This window comes from Caenorhabditis elegans, chromosome II (assembly GCF_000002985.6).
Source record: "Caenorhabditis elegans chromosome II".
Lineage (NCBI taxonomy): Eukaryota > Metazoa > Nematoda > Chromadorea > Rhabditida > Rhabditidae > Caenorhabditis > Caenorhabditis elegans.
Window position 1 is genome coordinate 2,047,811 of NC_003280.10, and position 27,939 is coordinate 2,075,749.

Here is a 27,939-nt window from a genome sequence, read left to right on the forward strand (position 1 = left end):
ATCTCTAGTTTCGGCTAAAACAAATCCGAATTTTGATGAAAATCACTCATAAATAGCCTAAAAGCTTAGAAAGCGAGATTTTGAGCCTGAATTCGTCGGAAAACCCTCCAAATGAACCAAATTCCCTAATTTTACCTACTTTTCTGCAAGTAAAAACAAAAAGAACGCATAATTTATTCGGTAATTCAACAACAAGGACAAAAACAACAGGAGAAAACAAAAAAATTGAGAAAAAACAATTTTTCAAAGATTAATGAAAATCGATAGCTTTTCTGAGAAGCGCCGCCACCACTTTTGGATCCATTTCTTCTAAATCGCCGGCCACTGCTGATTTGATATCGTCAAATGAATTGATTTTCGCAAGGGATTCCTTCTGAAAAGAAAAATGTTTTTAAAAATTCCCGAAAAAAGTGGAGATTTCTACCGTCAAATTCTCCAGCTGGTATTGATTGGCAATTTTAAGCAGATCCTTAATCGATTTTCCAGATTTTTCGAGAAGAAATTCTTCGCATTTTCGATTTGCAACTGGCACGTCGTAGATGTGAGCCAGGTGGAGAATTCCGTCGACTGAATCGTCTGAAAATTGATTTTTTTTTAAAATTTCACATGAAAATCCATGTTTTCCGTACTATCAATAGCAGTTTCACCATAAAGAAGCTCTAGAAGATTCTGAAAATCGGTCGAATTGATGTCGTTGAGGGTGACTTCTGAATTGTCAGCTTCTTTGAATTTTCCGAGAAGAAGAGCTTCGAAGTAGGTGGAGTGAAATGCCAGGAACTGAAAAATGAAGTAATTTCGGTTTTAAAATTGAAAAAAAAACTCACTTTTCTCAAAACGAAGAATTTTTTATCTTCAACGGAAAGAACCACATCGGAGAACTTTTCATTGGTTTTTTCGAAGCTTTTCAGTGCTTTTTTAGAGATTCCGTGCATTTTAGTGATCTTGACAGCTGCCTCGATAATAACACTGTCATCGATCAGGTAATCTTTAATCAGTGTGTCCCAACTCATGAACTTATCCCAGCCACATCCATTATTTGTCGTGTTCGCAAATTGACAATTTGTAATTTTCGTAGTTCTTTTGCCACTCGAACTCTTGACTGTCAGTTCGAATTCTGCATCAATGGACCAGGCGACTTCGTTTACCTACAGTTTGGAGCAGTAAAAGTAGACATCTAAATGATTAGCAGTGCGTGCAATGCTTATCTTCCTGAATGAATAAAATTTCATAGCAGCAATAATAACAAAAAATCGTACCATGGAACATTGAAATGTTCTTCATTGGGACTGTATGATTCTTTGTCTTCTTCCAACTTTGATACATTCTTGAAAATGTGCGAAATCTTGAATTCCTTGTTAGCGGCAGCCATCGTGGTTAGTTTTTCTGAAATTTGTAGTATTTAAAGCTGGAAAAGGCAGAAATTTGAGAGTTTTAAAGGATTCAAGCTAAAAAATGAGAAAAATCATTGAATGCGCATCAAAAATTGAGAAAACGAAGTAAAAATTGCATCATCTCAAAATCTTCAAAATTATCCTTGAAAAACGATGAAAAAGTGACTTCAAAACTATTTTTTCTAACATTTTCTCAATTTTAATCACATTTTCCCCATGAAAACCTTTAATTTTCGTCGAAAAACACAAAATACAAGACAAATCGCGAAAAAACTGATTGCGCGTCAATTATGATGTGTTGTGTGCAATTGCGTAATTTTTTCGCTTACCGTAGTTTGATAATTTTCTGTTCAAATTTCAAACATTTTCCATCGAAACTCGATTTATTAATTCCAAAAATACTTTGGAAAACTCAAAGATGTAAATTAAAATAACATATCGATGGAATAAAAATGTAATAAAATAACATCAGAAAGGCAATCAAGTAAAGTGAAAGTTGTGAAATTAAAGGATTCGATTTCTGAAAAGGAATATACATAATTATATATATCATTTTTATATCATTTCCTCATTTTAAGTGATAATTTTCACATGAAAGTTCAGAAATTATAGTCGAAAAACACGAAAAACCCGAACAAATTGATTGTGCGTCAAATTATGTGTTTTGTGTGTAACTGCGACCTTCCTCGCCTACCGTACTCGTTGCCAATTTTTGGAATTTGATAAATACATTTTACGAGTTCAAAGCCCTTTTTGAAACCTTAGAAGTACTGCAAAGACCAACAAAGAACCAAAATAAATCGAATTTATTTCACTACAAACTACAAAGTGCTCTTTTCATGCTCCTTCTTCTTGAAAACCAACGTTGCACGACGAGTACGGTCCGAAGAGCCAAACAGCGAACGCTTCTTCTTCAAATGATTCGGAATCTTCTTGCCCATCAGCTCAATCGTGTACTTTCCACTTGGCGGCTTCTTTCCTCCAAACTCTTGAACCTGAAATCATAGTAAATGTGGTCGGTAGGTCTAGGTAGCATCTAGGTAGGAACTTGCCTCAAAAAGGTACCCAAGAACTTGTCCAATAGTGTACGGATCGAAAACGTCCTCCTCGTCCTTTGTCTGCACCGGATCAAGCACGTAGCTGAAAAGTTTTATGAAATAAAAAAGAATGACTCCATATGATTTTCCAGGACTTTTGCATTTTTGAAAAAATCAGCTTTTATATATTTTTATCATTAAAAAAAAAAAATACTTCCGTACAAGCTATTATAATTTGATTAGCATATTCTGGTATTTTTGACTATGCTGAAGAGTTTTATGAAATAAAAAAGAATGACTCTATATGATTTTCCCATACTTTTGAATTTTTGAAAAAATCAGCTTTTATATATTTTTATCCATTTTTAAAAAATACTTCCGTACAAACTATTATACTTTGTTTAGCATTTTCTGGTATTTTTGACTATGCTGAAGAGTTTTATGAAATAAAAAAGAATGACTCTATATGATTTTCCCATACTTTTGAATTTTTGAAAAAATCAGCTTTTATATATTTTTATCCATTTTTAAAAAATACTTCCGTACAAACTATTATACTTTGTTTAGCATTTTCTGGTATTTTTGACTATGCTGAAGAGTTTTATGAAATAAAAAAGAATGACTCTATATGATTTTCCCATACTTTTGAATTTTTGAAAAAATCAGCTTTTATATATTTTTATCATTAAAAAAAAAAAATACTTCCGTACAAGCTATTATAATTTGATTAGCATATTCTGGTATTTTTGACTATGCTGAAGAGTTTTATGAAACAAAAAAGAATGACTCCATATGATTTTCCCATACTTTTGAATTTTTGAAAAAATCAGCTTTTATATATTTTTATCCATTTTTAAAAAATACTTCCGTACAAACTATTATACTTTGTTTAGCATTTTCTGGTATTTTTGACTATGCTAAAGAGTTTTATGAAACAAAAAAGAATGACTCCATATGATTTTCCCATACTTTTGAATTTTTGAAAAAATCAGCTTTTATATATTTTTATCAATTTTTAAAAAATACTTCCGTACAAGCTATTATACTTTGATTGGCATAATTATAAATAATTCACGTAATTTATTTCGAGAAGAAAATTGATTTTTCACCGAGATATAAGTATCCAAAGTTGTGTCACGATGCACTATGTTTGGCAGGTCAATTTTTACTGTTCAATTCTCGGTTTATTATGGAGATATCTAAAAATGCTTATCTACAAAAATGTAGACAAAAAGATTTCAAATCTTCTGGCAATTTTTTTGATTGAGAAGGCCGATGCACCATGATCCAAATTTTCTTCCACCTGGTCTTTTCCAGCCATAACAATCTTTTGAAGTGGTCTCACCATCTGCTCAATGACCTCTTCCAATCCTACCCCTCTTGTCTGAAACTCTTCTCTCTCATCTCCCATCTCTCCCTCCTGCTCACTTGACAGAGCCATTTATTCAAAATGCCTACCGTCCCATTTCCCATCCTCCGTCTCCCAAACGCTATTCTCCAAAGGTCTCTGCAACAAATGAGCCCTATTGGATTGTAAGTTTTTCAGTTTTTTATTTGAATTTAAAGATTTTACAAATAAAATTATTTCAAAATATTCAGAATTTCACTATCAGTGCTCTCAAACAACATGAAGCAAATCGTTACAATGCCGAACAACAAAAGCCGGTTTGACGGTAGAATAAGTACCACACTACCAATTACTCTGCATTTAAATGTAGACAGAAATTCTCGTCATCATTATGTGGAATATGCATTCCAGTTCAATCAGTCGGTATTAAGAATACAAGACATTCGCGGGCAAGAACCTGCAACTCTAACAAAGCCAGGCTTCACTGACAAACTTTGGATTGAGCACGTTGCTGAGGTACTCTTTCAGAACAAGGGTGTAATATTGAGTTGTGATGCACCATTCAGAACATATATTAAAGAACTTCTGAAAAACATCAATGTCACGTTGATTGCAATCAGGTCTTCTGGATTTGAAGTTTGGAAGTTTTTTGAATTATTCCCTTCATTGGAAAAAGTGACATTTACCGAAGGCCCAATTCCCTTATCTGTCCTCTCCAGGAACTTGGACGGGCTTAAAGTCAATACAAAAGACGTGCCACTAGACGATGCATTAACTTCGAACTCGTTGTCTTTTGCAATGCACCGCAACAGTTTTACCATGAAAGAAATCAATTTGTTTATAAAACAATGGATCAGAGGATGCAACCCACGCCTCGAGATGTTCCAAATACTTTTTAATGATATCGAACGCCATTTAGTCTTGGAGAATGTCATTTTCAAAGGAATCAACTACATCGAAAAACGGAATAGGATTGTACAATGTCAGGAGAGAGAAGAGTATCGAATTGAGAGATTTGATGGAACAGAAGCTCTTGTATGGTTTAATCCAAATAGATTTCCATTTCTAGAGATGACTGTGATGATGAATGATGATGATGATAAATTATTAGTCTGAAAAGTTTTTTTGTTGCTTTTTTATGCAATAAAGATTCAAAACGTTTGCACTGTTATCTTTTCAACACAGACAATTCACATGGTGATATAGTGTCCCATTTCGGTTTGATCTACGGACAATGGCGGGAATTTAGGGCAAAAATATTAACGCATTAGCAGATGGTGTCAAACTGTCCCATTTCAATTTTATCTGCAAGAAAGGCGATGCGTCTAAAAACTGATTTTGCGTAGTTAAAGCAGCACGGGGTTCTCGCCTTCCTCATTGAATCTTTTGCGCTCCATTGACAATCGCCTGCCGGACTACGCGTGGGAAAGTATTGTACTACACACGGACAAACACATTTAGTTTCTCAATCAAAACCGAGCCGTGACGCGACACGCAACGCACCGCGTGACGCAGCTGACGTGGCACCGGGAGGCTCTCAACGGTAAGCTTCGATCTCCTGAATTTCCAGGAACTTCCAAAACCAATGATTTTTCAGACCACAATATCGAAGGTGTCGTTCTGGTTGCGGATCGGTTGCTGTGGCCGACAGTGTTGAGGGAGTGCGAGAACTTCCTTATCACCACATCGACCAAGACGTTTCTCAATTTTTTTTGATGCTTTATTGATTTTTTAATAAATTCTCGTTGTCACATTCGAAATTCTCGGTATTTGTTTAGTCTAACCATGAATTTTCAGCTCAAAATTCAAAAATCGCGTGAAATTCGGTGTTACTGTAGTCGGTGTTTGCGTACTCGTGGGGCTACCGTAACCCTCAAAATTTCAAAATTGTGCTAGAGAGCTCTAGTTTTTGAGTTTCAGACTGAAATGTTGCTAGGAATTCGATTTTGCTGCTTTAAAAGTGTAGAAAACACACTTTTCAAATGAATTTTTACCAAAAAATATTTTTGCAACACAAAAAATTCAAATTTCCCACGAAACCCCAAAATTCTAACCGCGAAATTCGAATTCTACACGAAATTCCCAAAATTTTGACCCCCATATCGACTATAATCGGTTGAAAACTGAAAATTCAGCTATTTTTCGGCTGCGTCGCGGTCGAAATTCGATTTTTTGCGAATTTCTCGTTTTTTAATCGAATTCCTTGTCATTTATGCAGCTATCAGCTATTTTTCCAGACAAAATCCCGCAATTTGATGGAAATTCCGTGTTTGCGTACTTCCGAGGCTACAGTAATCCTGGAAATGTGTAAATTTTCGATTTTCGACCTAAAAACTGCAGAATTTTTTATTTTTTCTGGGGAACAAACAACAAAACAAGAGAAAATCAACAAATAACTCAAAAATTGCAAAAAAATCGGGGGCTCAAAATTTAATGTGTTTCGCCGTTGCTTTTTTGGCAGCGGCAGCGGCCGGCTTCTTCTCCTGCGTCGAATTTTCAGTCGGATCGTAGTCTGCGTCGGCGGATTGAGTATTCCAGTTGGAGGCTGCACGGGCGGTGAAATCTGGAAAAAAAAAATTTTTTCGATTTTTTTGGCTCAAAATTTAAAAAATTTCAGATTTTTTGGCCTAAAATTCAAAAATCCGATTTTTTTGGCCTAAAATTTAAAATTTTCCGAATTTTTTCCCCTAAAAACCCTACGTTTCTTCTCGAAATGTGCTCCGCCGGCCTTCTGAGCTGCCAGCTCCGGACAATCCCGTCTCAAGTGGGTATTTGCACCGCATACGTTACAGCAACCGCCTGAAAATTGCTGAAATTAGGGGGGAAAAGCCTGGGGCTGAGCCAGTTACAGTACCATCCGGGTAGACTCCATTCACATTTTGATGGCAATCACGGGAAATGTGTCCGACTTGTTTGCACACGAAGCACGTGGCATATGGAAAACCTGAAAATCAAAAAAAAAATTTTTTTTGGTATGCGTTGCGGTCGCGTCGCGGCTCGGCTCGAAAACTCGAATTTTTTGAAATTTTATTGAGAAATTCGAATTCCCCACTATTTTATTAGTCTACCCCATAAATTTCAGCTCAAAATTCGAAAATCGCGTGAAATCGGGTGTTTCGGGGTACTGTAGTCGGTGTTTGCGTATTTTTGACGCTACCGTAACCCGGGAAATTTCAAAATTGAGCTAGAGAGCTGTAGTTTTCGATTTTCCCACTGAAATTTTGCAAGGAACTCGAATTTGATATTGAAAAGTTGCAAAATTTCGGGTCTTCATCAAATTTCAGGTTTTTTGTGATTTTTTGAGTTTTAATGATTTTCTTCTGCATTTTTAGTGTCGAATTCGAATTCCCCGCCATTTTCTTAGTCTATTCCTAAAATTTCAGCTCAAAATTCGAAAATCGCGTGAAATTCGGGTGTTTTGGGGTACTGTAGTCGGTGTTTGCGTACTTTTGGCGCTACCGTAACCCTCGAAAACTGAAAATTGAGCTAGAGAGCTCTAGTTTTCGATTTTCCGGGCCAAATTTTACGGGAAATTCGAATTTGAAATAGAACTTCCACCATTTTGTTTTTTTTTGTTTTTCATTTTGTTGGATTTTCGGAAAATATTGCCAATTTTTGATATTCCAAAATAATTTTCGCTAATTTTTAATCTAAAATTCGAATTCCTCGCTATTTTATTAGTCTATCTGTGAATTTTCAGATCAAAATTCGAAAATCGCGTCAAATCTGGTGTTTTGGGGGTACTGTAGTCGGTTTGCGTACTTTTGGCGCTACAGTAACCCAGGAAATTTCAAAATTGAGCTAGAAAGCTCTAGCTTTCGGTTTTCCAACTAAAATTTGACAGGGAATTCGAATTTTATCAAAAAATCTGAAATTTTGACATTTTTGCTGGATTTTAGAAATTTTTGCCAATTTTTGATATTTCAAAATAATTTTCGCTAATTTTTAATATCAAATTCGAATTCCCCGCTATTATATTAGTCTATTCCCAAAATTTCAGCTCAAAATTCAAAAATCCCGTAAAATCGGGTGTTTTGGGGGTACTGTAGTCGGTGTTTGCGTACTTTTGGCGCTACCGTAACCCTCGAAAACTTAAAATTGAGCTAGAAACATCTAGTTTTCGATTTTCAGGCTGAAATTTCACGGGGAATTCGAATTTGATATGGAAATTTCAAAAAGTCGAGCATTTTGTTGGCTTCCTCGATTTTTTGCCAATTTTTGATACTTCAAAACAATTTTCGCTGATTTTTATTATGAAATTCGAATTCCCCGCTATTATATTAGTCTATTCCCAAAATTTCAGCTCAAAATTCGAAAATTGCGTCAAATTCGGTGTTTTGGGGGTACTGTAGTCGGTGTTTGCGTACTTTTGGCGCTACCGTAACCCGGGAAATTTCAAAATTGAGCTAGAAACCTCTAGTTTTCGATTTTCCGACTGAAATTTTGCAGGGAATTCGAATTTCGAGCTGAAAATCTCAAAAACGCGGACCTTTGACTCCTTTCTTCTTGCATTCGTGAATCGAGTGTTCCATGGATCCACACTTGAAGCATACACCATCCGATGATGAACTATTCCTTTTGGGGCAATCAGCCAGGCGATGGCCTGGCTCACGGCAGTGGAAGCATGCGGAGCCGCTGAAAATTGGGATTTTTTGTGATTTTTTCGATGAAAATGGTGAATTTTTGAATTTTTATCCGATTTTCTACAGAAATTTTGCATTTTTTTTGGACTTTTTACGTTAAATTGCCAGAAAATCCGATTTTTCTCAAGTTTTGGCTAATTTTTCTGTGATAATTCTTAAAAATCAGAAATTCCGGTGATTTCCAACAATTTTTATCCGAAAATCTTCGAAAAAGTGATTTTTTCGAAATTTTTCACGAAAAATGGCTGAAAACTCGAATTTTTCAGCGTTTTTACTGGATTTTAAGAGAATTTTCGGCAATTTTCAGCATTTTTTCCCGAAAAAGCTGAAACTTTCGTTCAAAAAGTGAGGTTTTGAGAATTTTTTCCAGTAAACACCAATTACACCAAAAAAAAATGGATTTTTTCGCTGTTTTTGACGAAAAAGTACTGAAAAAACGAATTTTTCCCACTTCTGTGCAATTTTTATGCAGAAAACAGTGAAAAAATTGATTTTTCGCCAATTTCCTTGGATTTTCCCATTTTTTTAAAGTGAATTTTGGCCATTTTCCCGTTTTTCCCAATTTTCTACACGAATTTTTCAATTTTTCGGATTTTCCACAGAAAAATGCAAGAAAATCAAATTTTTTAGGGGAAAACACCAAAATTGTGATGTTTTTAGTGCTTTTAAGGCCTCTTTTCAGCATTGTTCAATGGAAAATTATCAAAAATCAGAAATTCCGGTGATTTCCAACACTTTTTATCCGAAAATCTTCGAAAAACTCGAATTTTTCGGCGTTTTAATGATTTTTATAAGAATTTTCGCAATTTTCAGCGGAAAAAAGTTCAAAAAATAGATTTATATGGGCTTTTTCGGCATTTTTCCCGAAAAAACTGAAATTTTCGTTCAAAAAGTGAGGTTTCGAGGATTTTTTGCAAAAAATTGAATTTTCCGGTGTTTTTTCTTGAAAAAAGACCGAAAAATTGGATTTTTTCACAATTTTCGCAAAAATTATCAAAAAATGTATTTTTTCGATTTGTGTGCAATTTTCCTGCAGAAAACGACGGAAAATTCGAAAAATTCACTGAAAAATCAATTTTTCTTGGATTTTTCCAGATTTTAAGTGAATTTTGGGCCATTTTCATCGTTTTTTCGCAATTTTCCCGGATTTTTCCATTTTTTCAGTGAATTTTGGGCCATTTTTCTCGTTTTTTCGCATTTTTCCGTACGTAATCTTCTGATCCTGACGTCCGATTCGTCTCGTCTCTCTCGTTTTCCATCTTTTCACCAAAAGCATAGCATCGGCTACAGTAACCTTTCCAGCAGCTCGCCAATCATTGATTTTCTGCTTTACAGCTTCCAATGAAGCTCCATCGCCGAGCACTTTGTTCAATTTCTCACGGAGACGCTGAAAATTGCATTTTTTTATATTTTTTTGGTGATTTTCCGGCAAAAAATCCGATTTTTACATAAAATTTCACTGAAAATATAGAAAAATTCGAATTTTGAGTGAAAATCTAGGAAAAACTCATTTGTTTAGCGATTTTCTTGCGAAAAATCAGATTTTTACAGAAAATGTCAGTAAAAACACAGAAATCCGATTTTTACACGAAAATTCACTGAAAATCCGATTTTTACACGAAAATTCACTGAAAATTCGATTTTTTGAGTAAAAATCCAGGCAAATCTCATTTTTTAATGATTTCGGGCGGAAAATTAGATTTTTACACGAAATTTCACTGAAAATACGATTTTTACACGAAATTAAACTAAAAATCCAGTAAAATCTCATTTTTTGGTGATTTTCCGGCAAAAAAATCCGATTTTTACACGAAAATTCACTAAAAAATCGATTTTTAGTGAAAATGAAGGAAAAACTCATTTTTTAGCGATTTTCCAGCGAAAAATCCAATTTTTACATGAAAATTCACTGAAAATTCGATTTTTTCACGAAATTGCACTAAAAATACAGAAAAGTTCGATTTTTCAGTGAAAATCCTGTAAAATCTCATTTTTTCCGAGAAATTCGAGCTTTTTCAATGAAAAAGTGTTAATTTTTTGCAAAAAATCCACTGAACTGGGTTTATGGATGGAAAATCCGATTTTTGCAGCATAATATTCGAAAATTAGCAAAAAATCGGTTTTTTCCAGCTAAAAACTCAGTTTTGGACCTAAAATATCAGATTTTTAGCTTAAAAATCGACTTTTTTCACGTAAAAATCGACAAAATCCGCACTTTAAGCCTCAAATTCCTATTATAAACTCTATAAAGAGTGTGTGCCTCGTCTTCGGTGATTTTTCCGTCTTCAACCTCCTTTTTGATGATTATTTCGCCCTGAAAATCGATTATTTAGTGAAATTCCACAATTTTCCTCTTACTTCTTTGAAATTCGTCGTAGTTTCGGTGAGTTTTCCCAGCAGAGCACTATATTTCTTCTCGATCGCCTCAAAACTGTGATTTTTGTCCTTTCCCTTGTGTTTCGGCTTGTCGAGCTTCTCCTTTTTAGGCTCGGGCTCTCCGGTGGCTTCTGGTTCAGGCTCTCCACGTTCAGCCTGAAAAAAAAAATAAAAATTTCCAATTTTTAGGCGATTTTTTCAATTTTTTCGCGGAAAAAATCGATAATTACCCGCTCTTTCCGTTCAATCGCCGCCGCTTTTTTTAATTTTCGCTTTTGCGTCTTTGACATTGGCTTATCACCATCTTCCGCTGGTTTTTCGTCGGTTTCCATTGGAATTTCCGCCTCAATTTTCGCCGGCGCCGACCTCTCCACTTTTTTCATCTTTTTCAGCGCCTCTTTTCGGGGTTTCGGATCTTCCATATCGAAACACGGCTCGACACCAATGTCTTCTGCCATTTTTTACCTGAAAAATGCGAAAATTACGTGAAAATAGGTAAAAATGGAGAAAATTGGCGAAAAAATGTATGTTTCGAAGGCTTTATTCTGACTACGGTCTGCAAAAGTCCGCAATCTTCGCACGCGGTGGTTGCGTACAAAGCGCCCGAACCGACGAGCATAATGATTTAAAGCGATTTTTAGCTATAAAATTAGTTCTGGAAGAGGGAAAGCTTAATAAGTTGAAAAATAAGCCGATGGAAATAATAAATAGAAAAATTATTTGCATTTTTACCACAAAAAGTCCCGCAAATTGACCCTTACACCGTTAGAATATCGAATTTTCCAAAGAAAACAGCGGAAGATATCAATTAATTACAATTTTCCTGCTCGAAATCGATTAGATGAATTCAAAAAAAAATTTCATGAATATTTAAATAATTTCAATGGAAATTATGTATATTCAAAAAATTGATCTTAAAAAATCCTACAAACTACGGTAGGCGAAATAGTACACATTGCACACAATGCACAACAATTGACGCGCAAACATTTTTTTTTCTATTTTCTTGGAATTCAGTTTCCATAGAATCCATGTGGTTTGGTTCTGAAAAATGAAGAAAACTATTGGAAATAGCTCGAAACTGTTAAAAAAAATCGCTGAATTTGAACAGAAAATAGAAAAAAACGCAAAAATCAATAAAGTTCGGTTAAAAAACTTATATAATTCCGGTAATAATATTCATATCACATAAAATACAAGAAAAATACAATTTAGAATCATGACGAGTCGATGTGAGCCGGAAAAATGAGCATGAGCACGTGGAGATAATGATGAGCATGGAGAAACCAGAGCAGGAAGTGAAGGTGATTGCTGAAAATTATTCAATTTATTTGAAAAGCTTTTCATTTCGCTGCAAAGCGTGCATAAAAATCGCTAAAAATCGGAAAGATATTGATTTTTCTGCTGCTTTCGGTGAATTATTTCTGAATTGAAATTAAAAAACATTTCAACGAAAGCATTTGGTTTCTAAAGGATAACTTATCTAACCTGAATCAATTGAGACCTTTGACGATATCGATCGCCTCACGCAAAGTGCTCACAGGAAACAGAACCATGCGATTTCTTCATCTTCTTCGGCAAATCCCTCAAATTGTCCACCGGCAGCATCAATCGGCATTTGCGATCAATTGCGTGCCGTGCTTTCAATAAAGTCCCACTAATCTGAAAATGGGCTTGAACTCTATTTGTTTTAAAATACTGGGGGCTGGAAAATATTAAAAATCTTAAAAATTAAGAAATTACCTTTTGCACAGTTCCAGCTTCATCGACCGCCCCGGTGATAATGAGGTCTTGGGGAACCTCGAAATCCTCGTAGGCAGCGCCTAGGCACACCGCCGTTCCGAGTATTCCAGATGTACCAGACAGAGTCATTTTCGCACTGTATCGGATGGAGGTAAGATGCGGAGCCGGTCGAAATCTGAGCTTGTATGCCGCATAGGCTAGTTTTGCGCCAAATGCCATTCCTACTGACATCGATTCATCACGCATCACAAGTAGTAGACTTTTTGCCTGCGGCGTCACAGTGCACACTGAAACATAATGTTTAATTTTTTTTTGAAAAACTGGCAGTTTTACAACAGCTGTCTATTCCAAATATTATGTAAATTAATGCTACCTATGGGCTTTGTTCCATCAAAATGTTTTAAATTTCTAAACTTCAATTAACCATCGAGTAATTTTTTTTTACAACTGCGTAATATAGTATTTTGTAGTTTGATTGCACAAAACAACGCAAGGGGTTTTTTGGAAATGAGAAGCTTCATCAACTCACCGATATCGAAACCGATTGTTGTTTCTGTTTTCTTGTTTCCTTTGTCTGTATTTTTTTCTTTTTTCTTCGTTCCTTGGTCCGTCTTAACAATGGCCACCCCTCGTACTAGCTTAATCTTTGAGCTACCAGTGGCACCTGCAAATTAATCAATATCTAAAACATTTTATAGTGAATTTGAATTTTCAAACAACCTATAACTTTCCTAACAATAATTATGGGGAGCCGATTTAAACTATAGTTATAGGAGCGTGCGATAAAGATTCGACATTTTAGACTTACCAGAAACTCCTCCTTGAGCCAAAGCGACTTGTTGAACTTGTGTTGGAGATCCTGAAGCAGCTGGGGTTTGGAAAATGAAGGTTTTTTTCTATTGCTATCAAACTACTGTGAAAGTTATTTTGAACTGCCTCAGCTATAATTTCATAAGAGACTACATACGCATATCTGCAGCGAACTACTCACGTTCAGTACTGCATCCATGCCTTGGCCTTCTGGCTCTTCATCATCGAAGTCATTTCCAATGCCATCCAGAACAGGATTCGGCGGTGCTGGGGACTGGGGTGCTGGACTATCGACGGCAGCCGGCATCTGGAAAATGAAAAAGTTAAGCTTACATGTTAGAGAAACAATTATGCCATAAATCAGCTACAGTTCTAATGAGAATTGCCAAAACCAACAAAATTGGATTTTCTTTTTGGATAACTGCAAAATTACGGCAAAGTAAATATGTTCGGGTCCTACTTGTACAATCCTAGACCATTGATTTTAAAATGTTAAGTTTATCAGCGTTCATATATCCTAAGTTAATACCATCGTTTTTCTATTTTTTTCAAAACTTTTGATTCCGAGATAAATATTACCTACCTGAGTTGGATTGTTTCGACGAGCAGCTGCAAGTCTTGATCTGGTTCGATGTGCAACTGGTTCGTCGTCGTCGTTAATGTGAGCCTCCGGGTTACGTCTTTTTCTTGTCATCTGTAAGAAGGAAAATTGAGGTTAGAACGGCTAAAAACAAAAAGCCGGCAGGTGGCTCCAAATACTGCATGTTTCACGAAATTTCTTTGTTTTTTCTGAGCGATTCAGTCAGTTTTCAATTTCAATTACGCCGCAGAACCCGGTAGATGTCGGGTCATGTAAAAAAAGTGTTAAAAAATTACCTCGTATATTAGAAGAAGTCACAAGTAGAAGTCAAGTAGAATCCAATTTTTTGAAGAATATAAATAGAAATGATTAAATTTGAATCTGAGTTCCCGTTGTTTTTTTTATCTTAATTTTTTTTACACGTCGCTATTAATTCTTGCAATTATTTCGGAGAAAAAGAATTGAGATTTTTTTAAAAATAAATAATTTAATTTATTACAATAGTAACTATAGTGATGTAAATTTCGGTGCTTGCGTACTTTTGGCGCAACCCGATAATAACCCGATAATCTTGAAAATTGAGCTAGAGAGCTCTAATTTTTGCGGTTGGGCTGATTAAAGCTTTAACTTTTCGAACCCACCAATGCACCGTTTAGTCCTGTCACAAACAGACCAGGATCTTGGACACAAAAGCTTGAATGATACAACAATGATCCAGGTTAAAAAAGGAAAATAAATTTACATAAAAATTAACAAACTACCAAAATTCTATTTAAATGTTTTTCTACAAGTTTGTTGTTGTGCATTTTTCAATATCTTGACAACGAGCCAAGTTATGAGCTTCCAATGACATGGTGCATCGACTTTCCAAAAGAAAAGAGAAAAAAGAGCACAAAATGTGAAAGAAATTTGGCTGAAAAATGATCAAAATTTTTGGAGAATAGGCTCAAAAATGAGCAAAAACATGGGAGAAAAATCTCAAAAATTATCAGAAAATTGGCTCTAAAATGCTCAGAAATTGGAGGGAAAATGGCCAGAAATTGGCAGAAAAATAGCCAAATTCGGGAAAAAAACAGCTCAAACATGAGCAAAAAACCAACGAAAAAATATCCGAAAAATCAATAATTTAGAATGAAAACAAATCGATTCGAGCCTCAAAAAGAGCACGTGAGCAGCCGAAGGCAATGTATTCCTGTAAATTTTCCAATTTAGAGGAAATACGGTAATAGTCTTTTCAACGAAAAATTCAAATGTTAGGTTTGATTTTTTCCCAGCGAACTAGAACTGGTATTTTATATTTTTAGGAATCTGGATTTACCTGTGTTGAAAACGTGAAAAAGTAATGAATCTTTATTGTATTGAAAAGCGAAAAAAAACTTTTCAGGCCACTTGTTGAACAGCCATCCAAAGAAAAGGACTTCTATTCAAATTAATCCATACAAGAGCTTCTGTTCCATCAAATCTCTCAATTCGATACTCTTCTCTCTCGTCAAATTCAACGATTCTATTCCTTTTTTCAATGTTGATTCCCTTGAAAATGACATTCTCCGAGACTAAGTGTCTTTCGTTATCATTATGAAGTATTTGGAACATCTCGAGGCGTGGGTTACATCCTCTGATCCATTGTTTTATGAACAAATTGATTTCTTTCATGGTGAAACTGATGATGTACATTGAAAAAGTTGAACAATTTAAAGTTAATGCATAGTCAAGTGTTGCGTTTTTTGTATTGATTTGCAGCCAGTTCAAGTTCCTAGAGAGGATAGATAAGGGAATTGGGCCTTCGTAAAATGTCACCTCTTCCAATGAAGGGAAAATTTCAAAAAACTTCCAAACTACAAATTCAGAAAATGTTGTCCCAATCCAATTAATATTGATGTTTTTCAATATTTCTTTAATATTTAATTGGAATGGCTCATTGAAATACAATGCTACACCCTTGTTCTGAAAGAGTACCTCAACAACATGTTCGATCCAAAGTTTCTCAGTGAATCCTGGCTTTGTTAAAGTTGCAGATTCAATTCCGTGACTGTCTTGTATCCTTAATACCAACTGATTAAACTCGAATGCATATTCTATATAACGATGCAAATTATTTGTCTGCATTTGTAGAGAAATTGGTGACGTTGCATATATACTACCGTCAAACCGGTTTCTGTTATTTGACCTGGTAACGAGTTGCTTCATGTGGTTTGAGAGCACTGATAGTGAGATTCTGAATACTTGGAACTAATAAAATTCAAATAAAAACTAGTAAAACCAACTCACAATCCAATTGGGCTCATTTGTTCCAGAGACTTGTGAAGAATAGCGTTCGGGAGACGAAGGATAGGAAATGGGATGGTAGGCATGTTGAATGAGATGAATGAGCTCTGTCGATTGAGCAGAAGGGAGAGATGGGAGATGAGAGAGAAGAGTTTCAGACAAAGAGGGGTAGGATTGGAAGAGGTCATTAAGCAAATGGTGAGAACGAAAAATTAGAGGAGAAAAATTCCCGCATTTTTCGTAGATCAATGCGCAATGAGACAACCTGACACCACGTGAACATTAAGCTAGAGAATTCTAATTTCCGCGGTTTAGGCTTCAGAACCCACCAAAGCACCGTTTATTCCTGTCACAAACGGACCAGGTCTGGATTTTCTTTTCAAAAAAAGAACATTTTTATCCCGAAAGTATCGACTTTTTGAAATTTTTAGAAAGAATTTGTCAAAAGGAACGTACAAATGACAAAAAAAGATCAAAATTCTATAGTTTTTCAGAAAATAATATTTGAAAATTTTAGTACTACTGAAATTTTTCAAAAAAAATCTGGGAAGCCAGAGAGTAAATTATACTGGGAAGCGGTGCATCAATCTTCTTCTTGCCCGCAAGTGAAAACCATTAACTTTCCCCAGTTTTTCCAATTTGTTCTTACCAACTAGACAATCTCTAGATAATCTTCAGACACTCTCAATTTTTACCAATTATCTACATATTTTCCCAATCAATCAACATCTGGCACGTCAGGTGGCCTCTTATTACAGCTATCCTTCCCCCATTGTTCTAGAACACTCATTCGTCGTCATGACTACTACTACTACAACTACATTTTCTCTTCTCCAACTACCAACAAAGGCTCTAAAAATGGTTCTAACACAGGATATAGATTTCATGTAAGTGAGAAGCTTCTTCATTTTATAGTACGGTACTTCATTATTACAGGATCTGGTTTTCATTCTGTTCTAATCGCTCGAAATCGGTAGTTCAAAACCTGCAAATTGATTACTTACATATTGAATGTGGTTTTTCACGTCAAAATGTTTTGTATGTAATGTTCGGAGATACCATGCTGTGGGCGTCGGAGTATTCCACAATTTCAGATGATATGATAGAAGAAAGTGTAATAATTGGGCAAAAGCTTAAGCACAAGCTTAAAGCTTACATTGATCATGCTTATAGTGTTCTCAACCAGCCATCTTTTTACGTTGATGTACATTGTAACGAAGACGGCCTAAGAACCTACGAGTTTCTTGAAAATGCCATTGAAGATGTTAAAATCAGAAGAACAACTTTATCTGGATCTGGACCTCCTTACTTGCTGAATGCAAAAAGATTTTGGAGAAGATTCATATTACCCGTTCAACAGATTGACCTATGCCAGAAATTATTTGAAACTGCGGTGCAAAGTCATAGGCTTTTGCTTCAAAATTTCGATTACCTAGGAATCAATCTTGGTTCAAATGGAAAACCTCACAGTATTCTTGCAATGAACAGTGCGTTTATAAGCATAACAAATTATTGTAGAGAGTTCAAACGAAACGATTTAAATATTTACCTGAAGCATTGGATAAATGGATCAAATCCTAGTTTAGAGTACATGGAACTCTATTCATATGTGCGTATTGAAATAGATATATCATTATTTGTTGATGAAGTATTCAACGGTATAAGTAAGGAAATAATAAGCAAAGAGTATAGAAAGCCAACTAAATATCGTAAAACTCATGTAATAATCGGAGAGCAAGACAACGAAATAACAAGAGGGTTCGAAATTACACGGTATGATGGGACGACGGCAGATATTTGGTTCCATATCCCATACCCAATGGTTGATGAATATCGCTTTGAAATGTTTATTGAAAAATGCCACTGATCATTTTGTTACACTATAATTGCATATTTTCTTTCTCACTAGGGGACCATCAGAAAGTACCCATCGGACTTGCATATGAGACCTATGCCATTCGATAGCCCATGCCTTTAAATGGTTACTCGTGAATTTTTAGCGGCAAAACTCCAGAATCAAGCTCACGGCGGGCTTTCGAATATCCTAAAATAGCACTATGTATAAGGCAGAACTTTAACGATCTAACGAAGCAATTTTCCAATTTCGCTTTGATAGCTCATATCTTCGTGGATAATTTTTTTACAGAAAAGTCATCAATTGGAAAGTTGTTGATATTGTTGTAAAGAACAAGTTTGTTGTTGAAAGTTTGTTACCAAAAAATTTTTGCTTGAGATAAAAGCATTAGAATAGCAATAACAGCATAAAAATAACAGCATCAGTGGCCGCACTTCACGCGCTTTTATCTCAAATAAAAAATTTTTGGTAAAACTTTTAACTACAAACTTGTTCTTTACAACAATATCAACAACTTTTCAATTGATGACTTTTCTGCTAAAAACATATCCGCGGAGATATGAACTATCAAAGTGAAATTGAAAAATTGAACCTTCAATGCTTCGTTAAAGTGCCATTTTTAGGATCTTTGAGAGCCCGCCGTGAGCTTGGTTCTGAAGTTTTGCCGCTAAAAATTTACGAGTAACCATTTTAAGACATGGGCTATCGAATGGGATAGGTCTCATGTGCAAGTCCAATAGGCACCTTCTCACGGTTCCCTAGCCAGTTTTGATTAAAATAAATAATGACTCAATTTGTTTGTATTTTTGTTTATAGTTATTTTTTTCAATAACCAGTTTCTACGCGATGGAATTTAATTTTTTAGATGTGAGCTTGTTGGAATGTATTTAATGGAGCTGTTCAGCCCTTTTTCCAAGGTAAAGGCGAGTAGGTATTTATGTGCCTACCGCTAACTAAGATTTCGCAGACGTTGATTAAGAGTCTCAAGATCGTTCTCGTCGTGCTACCTTGATTGTCAAGAAGAGGATCACTTTGTAGTTTGTAGTAGAAAAATTCGATTCTTTCTTGGTTTAATTTTTGTTCTCCTTTGCATGAGCATAGGGATCAGGGCTGTGCGGCCAAGTTGCCGGTTGCCGAAAAGTTGCCGGTTGCCCAAACGTTTTGGGTTCGGCAACTTCGGCTACTGCCGACATCAATGTCAAACATCTTGTAGCTCAGAAAAAAAGCATTCAGAGAGCCTAAAAACTTCTAAAATTTCACTGTAAACGAAAAAAACGACCATACTTTTTTCCAAAACGCTAAAAAATAAAATTTCAACGAAAAAACTTTGAAACCTGGTTTCCGGTTGCCGAAAAGTTGCCAAAGTTACGGCAATCAAAATTTGCCGGTTGCCAAAACTTTTTGGGTTCTGCAACTTCGACAATTGCCGGTTGCCGAAAATCTCGGTTGCCGCACAGCCCGGATTCTACAGTATCAAAATAACCCGCTAAGCCTACAGTCACAGACATCTGAGCAGCTGGGGAGACAGAGAGTGGAAGCTAGTTTCTTGCACATTCTGCCGGTGTCCCGTTGAAGACAGCCCCTGAAAATTTCACATCAAAAGTATATCTACAATAACCCTTCAGTAGTACTACAGGACCCCAGTACCAATACTTGCAAACCCCACGCCCCTAACCGTGCAAAATCAGTTGAGAATTCTGCGTCTCAACTCCCGCAATTCTCGAAGATCAAACCGAAATGGGACCCTCTGCCATTACGTGCCTCTCCCCTCCACACTGTCTCTGTGGTGGCTATCGGGCCCTCGACGTTTCCCAGGAGGCGATATCCAATCGATAAATTGTACGCGTGATTCGTTGTGGCGGAGTGCCAAGTGTTTTGTGAATCAGTCTTTCTTCCTTCGTTATTCTCTTGGGTGCTCACCAAGGGTGTCGGTTTTTCGATTTTTTCAGAAAATCGAAAAACGAAAAATTTTCGATTTTTCGTTTTTTCAAATTCGAAAAATCGAAAAATTTTCGATTTTTGAAATAAACTCACAAAACAGCTGAATTTTTTATTTTTGAACCTTTTCGTTGTAGGAGGTTGTAAATATCTATTCAAAAAAGGTTCCCACAGGGAAGGATAACTATAACAGTACAGCAGGAGGTATCGTACGTGTTGATACCTTCTTAATAGAGCTAATAATTGAATATGTAGGTCATTGGGTTGTAAAAATGTGTCTCTTTATGGGTGGGGTGGCGATATGTTGGCAGCTAAATGTATCTCACAAGAGGTTTTCTTCGAATAAACAAAAAATGTTATCAAAACAGAAAAAAACGGTTTATTTTAATTTTCGATTTTTTGAAAAAAAAAATAATCGAAAAATCGAAAATTTTTCGTTTTTCGATTTTCAATTTTTCGATTTTTCGATTTTCACTGAAAAAAATCGAAAAATCGAAAAAATCGAAAAATCGAAAAATGACACCCTTGGTGCTCACGTCAATCAGCGACATTTTCTCCAAATGACAATTCAGTTGGACGAGAAGCTTATTGATACAATTTTGAATGGTGAGTTTTATTATATAATCAACTAATTTTTTTTTCTAAACTATAATATTGCAGACGACTTCAACTATCCATTCCCAGTGGACACTGTTAATAGTCAATTAATTTTCCAACATCTACATCCCTTGCCAGAAGACCTTGATGACAGTTCAGTACAACATCTGATCAATCGTTTGCGGCTGGAATCAATCGACTTGAAAGAGTTCAATATGACGGAATGGATGGCCGCATTAGTCCGTGGTCAGGAATTACATGAAATTACTCTTGGGAAATTCGAAAAGCTGACAAATTTTGCCAAGAAAATAAATGGTGAGAGAAATGAAATAAAAAGCATGTGTCAAATTATAATCCAATTGTTTTCAGCGTCTGCCTGGAACGTAAAAATTGTTTCATTATTGGAACATATGATTCAACTGGATAAGAGGTCCAAACTCACCTACCTAAATCTCAGTCCATCTTGGCTTCCCAGAACTGAGGGACTTCTAGAAGAGCACTTTGGGATTGGTTGGGCCAAAAAAGTGAGTTCAAGAGTTTGGAGGAAAGAAGCCGCCGAGTGGAAAGTACACGATTGAACTGATGGGCAAGAAGATTCCGGACCATTTGAAGAAGAAGCGTTCGCTGTTTGGCTCCCAGGACCGTACTCGTCGTGCAACGGTAGTTTTCAAGAAGAAGGACCCACTACAGTTTGAGTTCTGAATTATGTGGATAAGAATCTGTAATCAAAATAGCCTGCAATAATCATAAAGTTCTACAGTACTCCAGGTGCACTTCTAATGTAAAACTACACCTTATCCATTCACTAACATCTGCTCAATTTTCCTTCGAGAGGCAACACTTCATAACACAATTTCACTACAGTAACATAGCATTAAAAGACACCTCAGATACTTAAACCGAGATAGTGACTGCCAAAGTGGATTTGCTAAACATGGTGCATCGTGACACAGCTTTGGAAGCTTATATCTTGGTTAGTGTTGGAGTTATCAAAAAGTTCTCAACTAACAAAACAACTGAAATTTGTTTTTCTACGTGGTTGTACTCTCTACTACAGTAGCTTGTTTCAAAACATGGTGCAACACAAATTATCAATAAAGTGAACAAAAACACGAGAATAATAATTGAATCATGATTTCTTTTAATCAAAATTGAAAAAGATAACGTGCAATTAGAGTGTAACTTAATACGTAAAACTGTGAAACATACTAATTTCAGGCTTTTTGTCGTCGGAACTCAGAATATCAAAGTTTTACGCATTTTCAATTTTTTTATTTGTCTTGTTTATTTTTTCCTTTTTTTTTAAATTTGTCTTATTTATTTCTTCCATTTTCCAAGAGAGAAGAGTTTCAGACAAAGAGGGATAGAACTGGAAGAGGCCAGATCTATTGATCAGGTGTTGTCAACGGAAGACTCTAAACAGGCACGTGCTCGCTCGCTAGTATAGGTAAATTAAATTCCCGGGTACTAGAAAACTCTGTTGGCCAGTAAAGTTTGACTCACTGATCTACCTGATTGCTTGCTTTTTGATTTTTGTTCAACTTTTCTGGAAAAAAATCCTGTAAAGGTTGAAATCTAAATCACGGGACGTAATCGGGTACCTCTGGACAAAACACAAAAGTTCGAAGTTACATGAAACACAGCCGTGGATCAAAATACACTCGCACCGGAATATCCTATCCCTTCTCGTAAGTGACAGTTTGTACTGCGTTTTCTTGGAGATTTAGGAAAAATCCAGTTGTACGTCGTTTCTTGAAAAAGATTATCGTTTATTATGATAAGACGGAAATTGAAATCCACTCGCACCCGTCTCATTTCTTCTGCGTCTTTAAATGAGGGTCACTTCTGATTTGAGATCGCCTTTACTTGAGGTCAGAATTGGCGTCAGTGACGAGCGTTAGCTATTTAGGGTTTTTAGGCTTAGGCTTAGGCTTAGCCTTAAGCTTAGGTTTATGCTAAGGCTTAGGCCTAGGCTTTAGATTAGGGTTAGGCTAAGAATTCGGCTTAAGCTTAGGCGGATCCTCAAGTTTGGCCTCGAGTTAGGCTTAGACATAGATTTAGGCTACGACTTACAATTAGGTTCAGGCTTACGGTTAGGCTTAGGCTTTGGCTCAGACGTAGTTCGTTTTCCTTTAAACTGTTGAGCTGCTTAAATGACCAGTTAATAGATTAACGTTTTAGATAGGCCGGCTTGAAATATCAATTAGATATTTATTTTTTGATTCTATATATATCTTAAAACTCTTCAAAATATCTCTATTTTTCGAATAAACATTTTATTAAACAGTTGCCACAATCAATCCGTGTCTACTTTGGCTCTTGGCTGAAACAAATTTATCTATGTTAAGATAATTTCAACCCATAATCTTACCAATCAACCTGCTCAATCGGAGCTTGCTTCCCGTCATATGAACCATCTGAGCCTAGAATCGGCTGTCCCCCGCCCAAATCGATGAGCCCATCCGGATATTTTGTCATTGTCCAGTAGAAATTACCATTAAAAGTGTCACAAATAAGGCCATAATAGTCGAAAAAACTTTTTCCACCGAATCCGGCCAATGTCGTCGGAGGTACGGGAAACTATAAATATTATATAGTATTGGAAAGTTTGGGGTAGATTTAAAGACCACTCACAACAATTGTCGCATCACTCAACCCAGCATATAGTTTCGGTGAAAAAACCGAATTTCTGGTAATCAGCCGCGGAATTTGGCCACCAGTGCACTGTACCACTTGGCATCCGTCTACTTCAGCTAATTCCAATTTTGCTCCAAGTTTTATCAAGTCCATACACGTGGTGGCTGGCATCTCCGGACACACTTTTTCTGTAAATCAGCTGAAATTCAGGAATTTGTTCGTTTTTAGACTCACCTGTCATGGTGGATGTTTCCATTGTTGTCATCATTTCCTAAAACGTTTTAAAGATTTCCAAAAATGCACTGATTTCCAACAGAAAAATACCGTAGTAGTCTCCTCAAATGGTAATGTACTTGAAATATAGACATCATCCGGTGGAATAGTTCTCATACAGCATTCTGTTATACTAATGAGGAAGCAAAGAAAGTGTGAAAACAAAATATTCATATCAAAAATTGTTGGAAAATGAATGAAAATATTGTTTCCATATACATAGATCTTCTCCGGTGATATGTTGATAATCTAGTTTGTGGGGGAACCTTATCGGATTTTTTGACCATCACTTTCGATTCTTATCTGTGATTTGAGATATGGTGTTTATTCAGTAAATAGCTTAATAAATGCAGATTAGAGGGGTGGCTAATATAGACCGAATAAGCCTAAGGTAGCCAAGTTTTCAGGCCCGTTGCAAATTTTTTGATATTTTTTATCTCTTGTCAGTTTCTAGGTCGATGCTTCTATTTGTGACAAACGTGAAGCAACGTACAACTAGATTTTTTCAATATCTCCGAAAGAAGAGAGTTCAAAAGATTGTGATAGGAAATGCAGGTGCGGGTGTACCTCGTCCTAATGTACCTCGTCCTAATCTTTTACCTTATTAAGTGCGCTCTACTGCTACAGGAAAATTGAAAGAAAAAGAGTGAAAAGTCGGAAAATGTACCATCCTGGTACATTCCAGAAAGTTTTCATGAGAAACTATTAGGATTCGGTATACCAAAAAAACTATTGTTTCCTACAAATAGCTTAATTTTTTGTGCATTACTTATATTTTCAAAGAACAACAGACTAAAAGATACACTTTTAAATACAATCGGAACAGTGTGTTGTAATGGAATTCTAAACTTTTTTTGCCAATTGATTCCTGTAGAAGAATGAGACTGAATACTCCGCCACCATTGCACAATCATATAAAGAATTTCAATCAAGTTTATTCATCACAGCAAAGTTAACTTGACTCAGGACTCTTTATATTTAATATTGGGTCTTCTTCAGCATTCAAGAGCTCTGAAAACTTAGGTCATTAACACTTCAATAAGTATAAACTACTCACTTAATCGAACTTATTATAATACCGACGTTTCAATACATGGATCAAGCAGTCTTCCTCACAATAACACCAAATCGCACCAATCAATAGGTTTCCAGCGGCATAAGCGATAAGGAAAATGGTCAATCTGAAAGTAAAAAGATATTAATTGAAAATAACATGGTTATACTTACTCGTGATAAATAGTGGATACAACTTTTGGACCATGATATGCAGACTTGATAGATTCTGGTTGCACTTCGATTGTCTCGTTCTTAAGCACTTTCTCAATTTGTCTCATAACTCTTGGCATTGCGAGAAGGGAGGACTTGTAGACGGAGAATTTAAGATCCAGCTTTGACAGTGCAAATGTCGCTTCTTCAAATTCCTTCAATGCTCCTTTCAACTCTGTGTTTTCGGAGTACTGTGTTTTTGGAATAGCACACCATGAACCTAGCATCAATCGATTCTCCAAATGTAGATCTATGTCTTCGAAACTAGCCAATTTTGCTAGCCAGTCCCCAAATTGATGGAACTTCAGTTTTTTCGGGTCAACAATTCGATCCTCCCACGTGTTGACCTTATAGAAATATGTAGCGATTTCGAGAACTGTATGTCCAAAGTCTCCCGAGAAAGACTTCAAGAGTGGTGTGTAGTAGGAGTCTCCTAATTTTTCGATTATCTTTTTAACCTCCAGTCCTTTCTCAATAAACTTCTCAAAATCATCCTTGTGATCGAATGCTTTTTTGATAGAAACCAATGCTTTCACAGCCTCTCCAAATGTTTTCGAGTATTTTCCCAAGTTTTTCAAGTTACTGAGATCAGATGTAGTTTGATTCTTAATTTCTTTCAAAAGCGAGCGAATATTATTCACAGACCCCGATGTCGTATCTACTACCTTTGCAACTTCATTAAAACTGGTTTCAAAAGTTGCATAGTCGGTGGTGGACACTTCAACTGACAGCTTTGCGGTTGAACCGACACTTTCCATACTGAAGTTCTTCTGACATTTCAGCCAAGATAGGAGACTTCTCCCTTTGGTACCCGATACAATTTCAGGTACAACATTTTGAAATTCCATCATTTCAATAAGTTCTCCATCCATATCACCATTTCGCAGTACTTCAAAATTATGTTGAAGGCTCATAATCAATTCGGAAATCTGTTTGAAGTCGCTGGAGTTTTTATCAGAAATATCATCGATTTTGTCCAAAATCCCATTTTTATTATTTATAATTTGCACTATATATCCAATCAAATGAAGTTTTTGTGGAAAACGCGGCTTGTATTCAAAATTTGGAATATCTGAATTGACATACCTAATTGACCCACATGCTTTAGTAGTTTTTTTGATAAGCGAATCAAAAGTGGAGACATTTCCAAAGTCGCTAAGCCAATATGAAATGTTTGCAATGCGATGCATGAATAAATAATGCTCCTGTTTATTGAGACTCATCCATTTGTCGTCAATGCTCCGAAACTCATCTTTCAACCGAATCAATTTCCGAACACTCCTGAGGTTATTGTGAGATCCAACTACATCCAGTAACCAAGTATCAACAGTATCCTTGAAAAGTTGCTTGAAATCTTTGAATCCGTCCAGGAAGCCAAATGTTGATGTACGAGGCGGTAGAGAACGCGAGAAGTGAGAATTCAGCACACTGATGATTCCATTGATTTCGGGGGTTGTTGCAGAAAACAAGCTCTCCAAGGCTTCGACATTGCTCCGAAACTGAGCATCGAATAATGAATAGTCATGCATTTCGGCTGCTTTCTTCACATGTACGGAAATCTCGACCAACTTGTAGAATGGTTTCAACTTCTCCATAGTAGCAATTGCCATTTTCAGCGTATTTATGGTAGGCGCCTTTGTGAGAGCGGATGCCAATTTCCTCAATTGGGGTTTAATCTCACCTAGCGATGAAGTTTTATCCCTTATTGTTCTGACTAAATCCATTGGATTTCCACCCTTGAACCATTCAATATTCCAGTTAGAAATATCAGCTATATCGTTCCATCTGATATTTTCAGAGTGCATGCTCAAATTGCTAATGCTGTTCCATATTAATTGAATTGTATTCCAATAAAGAAAATAGAAATGATCACTCGAATAAACCAACTTAGATTTCGTGTCGTTGAATTGTTTAATAAATACATCCGCTTTCGCTTTATCATACTTTTCCACAGCCTCAAGGTTACCAGTCTCAATATTCAGAAGTTCGGCAATCAAATCATCCTCGTCGACATGGCCAGTTGTAAGATTGTTGAACAGAGTAATGCTGGAGAACAGACGAGCGGCTCGGGACAGTTTTTCAGTGATGAAGTCGAGCTTGGCTGAAAAATAATTATTTAACACCAGATGTTATGGGGTTCTAGTTTGATCCATAGAACTATGATTAGATTAGGCCTGTGGAAAAGGTTGCGAGGGCTGACCGGCTGAAAAAATGGCACGTCCCCCGCTCCTAAACATTGGAAAAGTTATACTTATTTTTCGGAATTGTTCAGAATTATAGCGGCAAAATGAGATAGTTAATCATCGGAGTAAAGCGCTGTTTTAACAGTGGAGACATATATTCAATTAAAGGCGAACGCCAGCGCGGACCTTCGCAGATCTCGGATGCTGAATTTTGAAAATTATAACCATCTTGGAAAAACAAACAGCACAAAAGGTTTTTAATCTATCAATTTTTGACAAAAAATTAAAAAAGATTATTTTTTTAATCTTGCCAACTCATCGTCCACGCAGGAAAAATTCATTCCCAAAGTTTCTACAATTAAATAATCTGCACCGCCCATGATAAATATGAGAGTATTCTGGGCCTGCCTATGCCCGGTACCTAGCCTACTATATACCTAGCATATTGTCCCCGGGATCATGCCTGCCGTGAAAAATGTTACACAAATCCGCTTTGATTCAAATTTGCTAGGAATCCAGGGCTTCACAACTTGAGACTCATAACCGTGCCCGCGAAATTTGCAGTTTGTGCACAGTTTGTTAAGGCTTTAAGGGTGGAATTATCTCTTTTAATCGCGTCCTCTTCCCAAGCTCTCTGAGCATTTGGTTCTAGTTTTTTCGGAAAAAATCTGCATTTCTGAAATTCACCAACTTACATTTTTCCGGAATATCATAATCCATAGGTGTAACTGAAAATATTTCGGGTTTGATAAAGTTCTCCATCAAAATTAAGTTTACCTGTATAGAAATTGAATAGCAACAGAATACGAAGACACGTGTCAATTCTCATATTTACCATGAGCGGTGCAGATGATAAATGTAGAAACTTCGGGAATGAATTTTTCCTGCGTGGATGATTAGTTGGCGAGATTTAAAACAAATTAAAATAAACAAATGTTTTTCAAGGTTTCACGTGAAGTGTGTATTTTTATTTTTATATATTTATTTCCTTTTTGTA

At 36.1% G+C, this 27,939-nt stretch overlaps 7 protein-coding genes, 1 non-coding gene and 3 pseudogenes across 11 annotated transcripts; 4 read left to right on the plus strand and 7 right to left on the minus strand.

Moving 5' to 3' along the window:
• Positions 1–250: 250 nt before the first annotated feature.
• bath-14 lies at positions 251–1,365 on the minus strand (annotated as a pseudogene). The gene is made up of 5 exons: positions 1,257–1,365; positions 825–1,209; positions 630–777; positions 425–576; positions 251–373 (listed from the first exon to the last, which is right to left on the minus strand). Coding segments are annotated over exons 1-5 (917 nt in total).
• Positions 1,366–2,212: 847 nt separating this feature from the next.
• Positions 2,213–3,749, minus strand: F07E5.4 (annotated as a pseudogene). The gene is made up of 3 exons: positions 3,538–3,749; positions 2,444–2,531; positions 2,213–2,386 (listed from the first exon to the last, which is right to left on the minus strand). Coding segments are annotated over exons 1-3 (474 nt in total).
• Positions 3,750–3,861: 112 nt separating this feature from the next.
• On the plus strand, positions 3,862–4,937 carry fbxb-35 (F-box domain-containing protein). Its single transcript, NM_061766.7, has 2 exons — positions 3,862–3,961; positions 4,028–4,937. The coding sequence occupies exons 1-2, from the start codon at positions 3,879–3,881 to the stop codon at positions 4,890–4,892; spliced, it is 948 nt and encodes a 315-aa protein (NP_494167.1). The 5' UTR covers positions 3,862–3,878; the 3' UTR covers positions 4,893–4,937.
• A 1,171-nt stretch (positions 4,938–6,108) lies between these two features.
• F07E5.5 (CCHC-type domain-containing protein) lies at positions 6,109–11,260 on the minus strand. The gene is made up of 8 exons (NM_061767.5): positions 11,026–11,260; positions 10,778–10,951; positions 10,635–10,733; positions 9,628–9,806; positions 8,266–8,411; positions 6,631–6,720; positions 6,477–6,575; positions 6,109–6,339 (listed from the first exon to the last, which is right to left on the minus strand). Exons 1-8 carry the CDS (start codon positions 11,251–11,253, stop codon positions 6,200–6,202), a joined length of 1,155 nt encoding a protein of 384 aa, NP_494168.1. The 5' UTR covers positions 11,254–11,260; the 3' UTR covers positions 6,109–6,199.
• Positions 11,261–11,974: 714 nt separating this feature from the next.
• On the minus strand, positions 11,975–14,042 carry fbxb-36 (annotated as a pseudogene). The gene is made up of 7 exons: positions 13,932–14,042; positions 13,530–13,655; positions 13,347–13,397; positions 13,068–13,202; positions 12,539–12,825; positions 12,284–12,457; positions 11,975–12,106 (listed from the first exon to the last, which is right to left on the minus strand). Coding segments are annotated over exons 1-7 (1,016 nt in total).
• Positions 12,330–16,279, minus strand: F07E5.13 (F-box domain-containing protein; the record flags this gene model as incomplete). Its single annotated transcript, NM_001368571.4, has 9 exons — positions 12,330–12,457; positions 12,539–12,825; positions 13,068–13,202; positions 13,347–13,397; positions 13,530–13,655; positions 13,932–14,042; positions 14,225–15,120; positions 15,247–16,143; positions 16,197–16,279. The coding sequence occupies 2 exons, from the start codon at positions 16,277–16,279 to the stop codon at positions 15,309–15,311; spliced, it is 918 nt and encodes a 305-aa protein (NP_001355413.1). The 3' UTR covers positions 12,330–12,457; positions 12,539–12,825; positions 13,068–13,202; positions 13,347–13,397; positions 13,530–13,655; positions 13,932–14,042; positions 14,225–15,120; positions 15,247–15,308.
• A 707-nt stretch (positions 16,280–16,986) lies between these two features.
• fbxb-6 (F-box associated domain-containing protein) lies at positions 16,987–18,060 on the plus strand (the record flags this gene model as incomplete). The annotated part of the gene is made up of 2 exons (NM_001377709.1): positions 16,987–17,080; positions 17,130–18,060. Exons 1-2 carry the CDS (start codon positions 16,992–16,994, stop codon positions 18,058–18,060), a joined length of 1,020 nt encoding a protein of 339 aa, NP_001364677.1. The 5' UTR covers positions 16,987–16,991.
• A 2,100-nt stretch (positions 18,061–20,160) lies between these two features.
• On the plus strand, positions 20,161–21,350 carry F07E5.12 (Disease resistance protein). The gene is made up of 3 exons (NM_001267119.3): positions 20,161–20,592; positions 20,647–20,898; positions 20,953–21,350. The coding sequence occupies exons 1-3, from the start codon at positions 20,547–20,549 to the stop codon at positions 21,159–21,161; spliced, it is 507 nt and encodes a 168-aa protein (NP_001254048.1). The 5' UTR covers positions 20,161–20,546; the 3' UTR covers positions 21,162–21,350.
• Positions 21,351–22,496: 1,146 nt separating this feature from the next.
• On the plus strand, positions 22,497–22,688 carry F07E5.11. The gene has a single exon (NR_050886.1). It is a non-coding gene; the product is annotated as an Unclassified non-coding RNA F07E5.11 (non-coding RNA).
• Positions 22,689–22,780: 92 nt separating this feature from the next.
• On the minus strand, positions 22,781–23,719 carry F07E5.7 (DUF281 domain-containing protein). The gene is made up of 5 exons (NM_061770.5): positions 23,545–23,719; positions 23,455–23,491; positions 23,218–23,408; positions 22,955–23,163; positions 22,781–22,906 (listed from the first exon to the last, which is right to left on the minus strand). The coding sequence occupies exons 1-5, from the start codon at positions 23,665–23,667 to the stop codon at positions 22,891–22,893; spliced, it is 576 nt and encodes a 191-aa protein (NP_494171.2). The 5' UTR covers positions 23,668–23,719; the 3' UTR covers positions 22,781–22,890.
• A 691-nt stretch (positions 23,720–24,410) lies between these two features.
• Positions 24,411–27,803, minus strand: F07E5.8 (uncharacterized protein). Its single transcript, NM_001377710.2, has 5 exons — positions 27,720–27,803; positions 27,638–27,670; positions 24,721–26,860; positions 24,551–24,674; positions 24,411–24,504 (listed from the first exon to the last, which is right to left on the minus strand). The coding sequence occupies exons 1-4, from the start codon at positions 27,778–27,780 to the stop codon at positions 24,551–24,553; spliced, it is 2,358 nt and encodes a 785-aa protein (NP_001364678.1). The 5' UTR covers positions 27,781–27,803; the 3' UTR covers positions 24,411–24,504.
• Between the last annotated feature and the right edge of the window lie 136 nt (positions 27,804–27,939).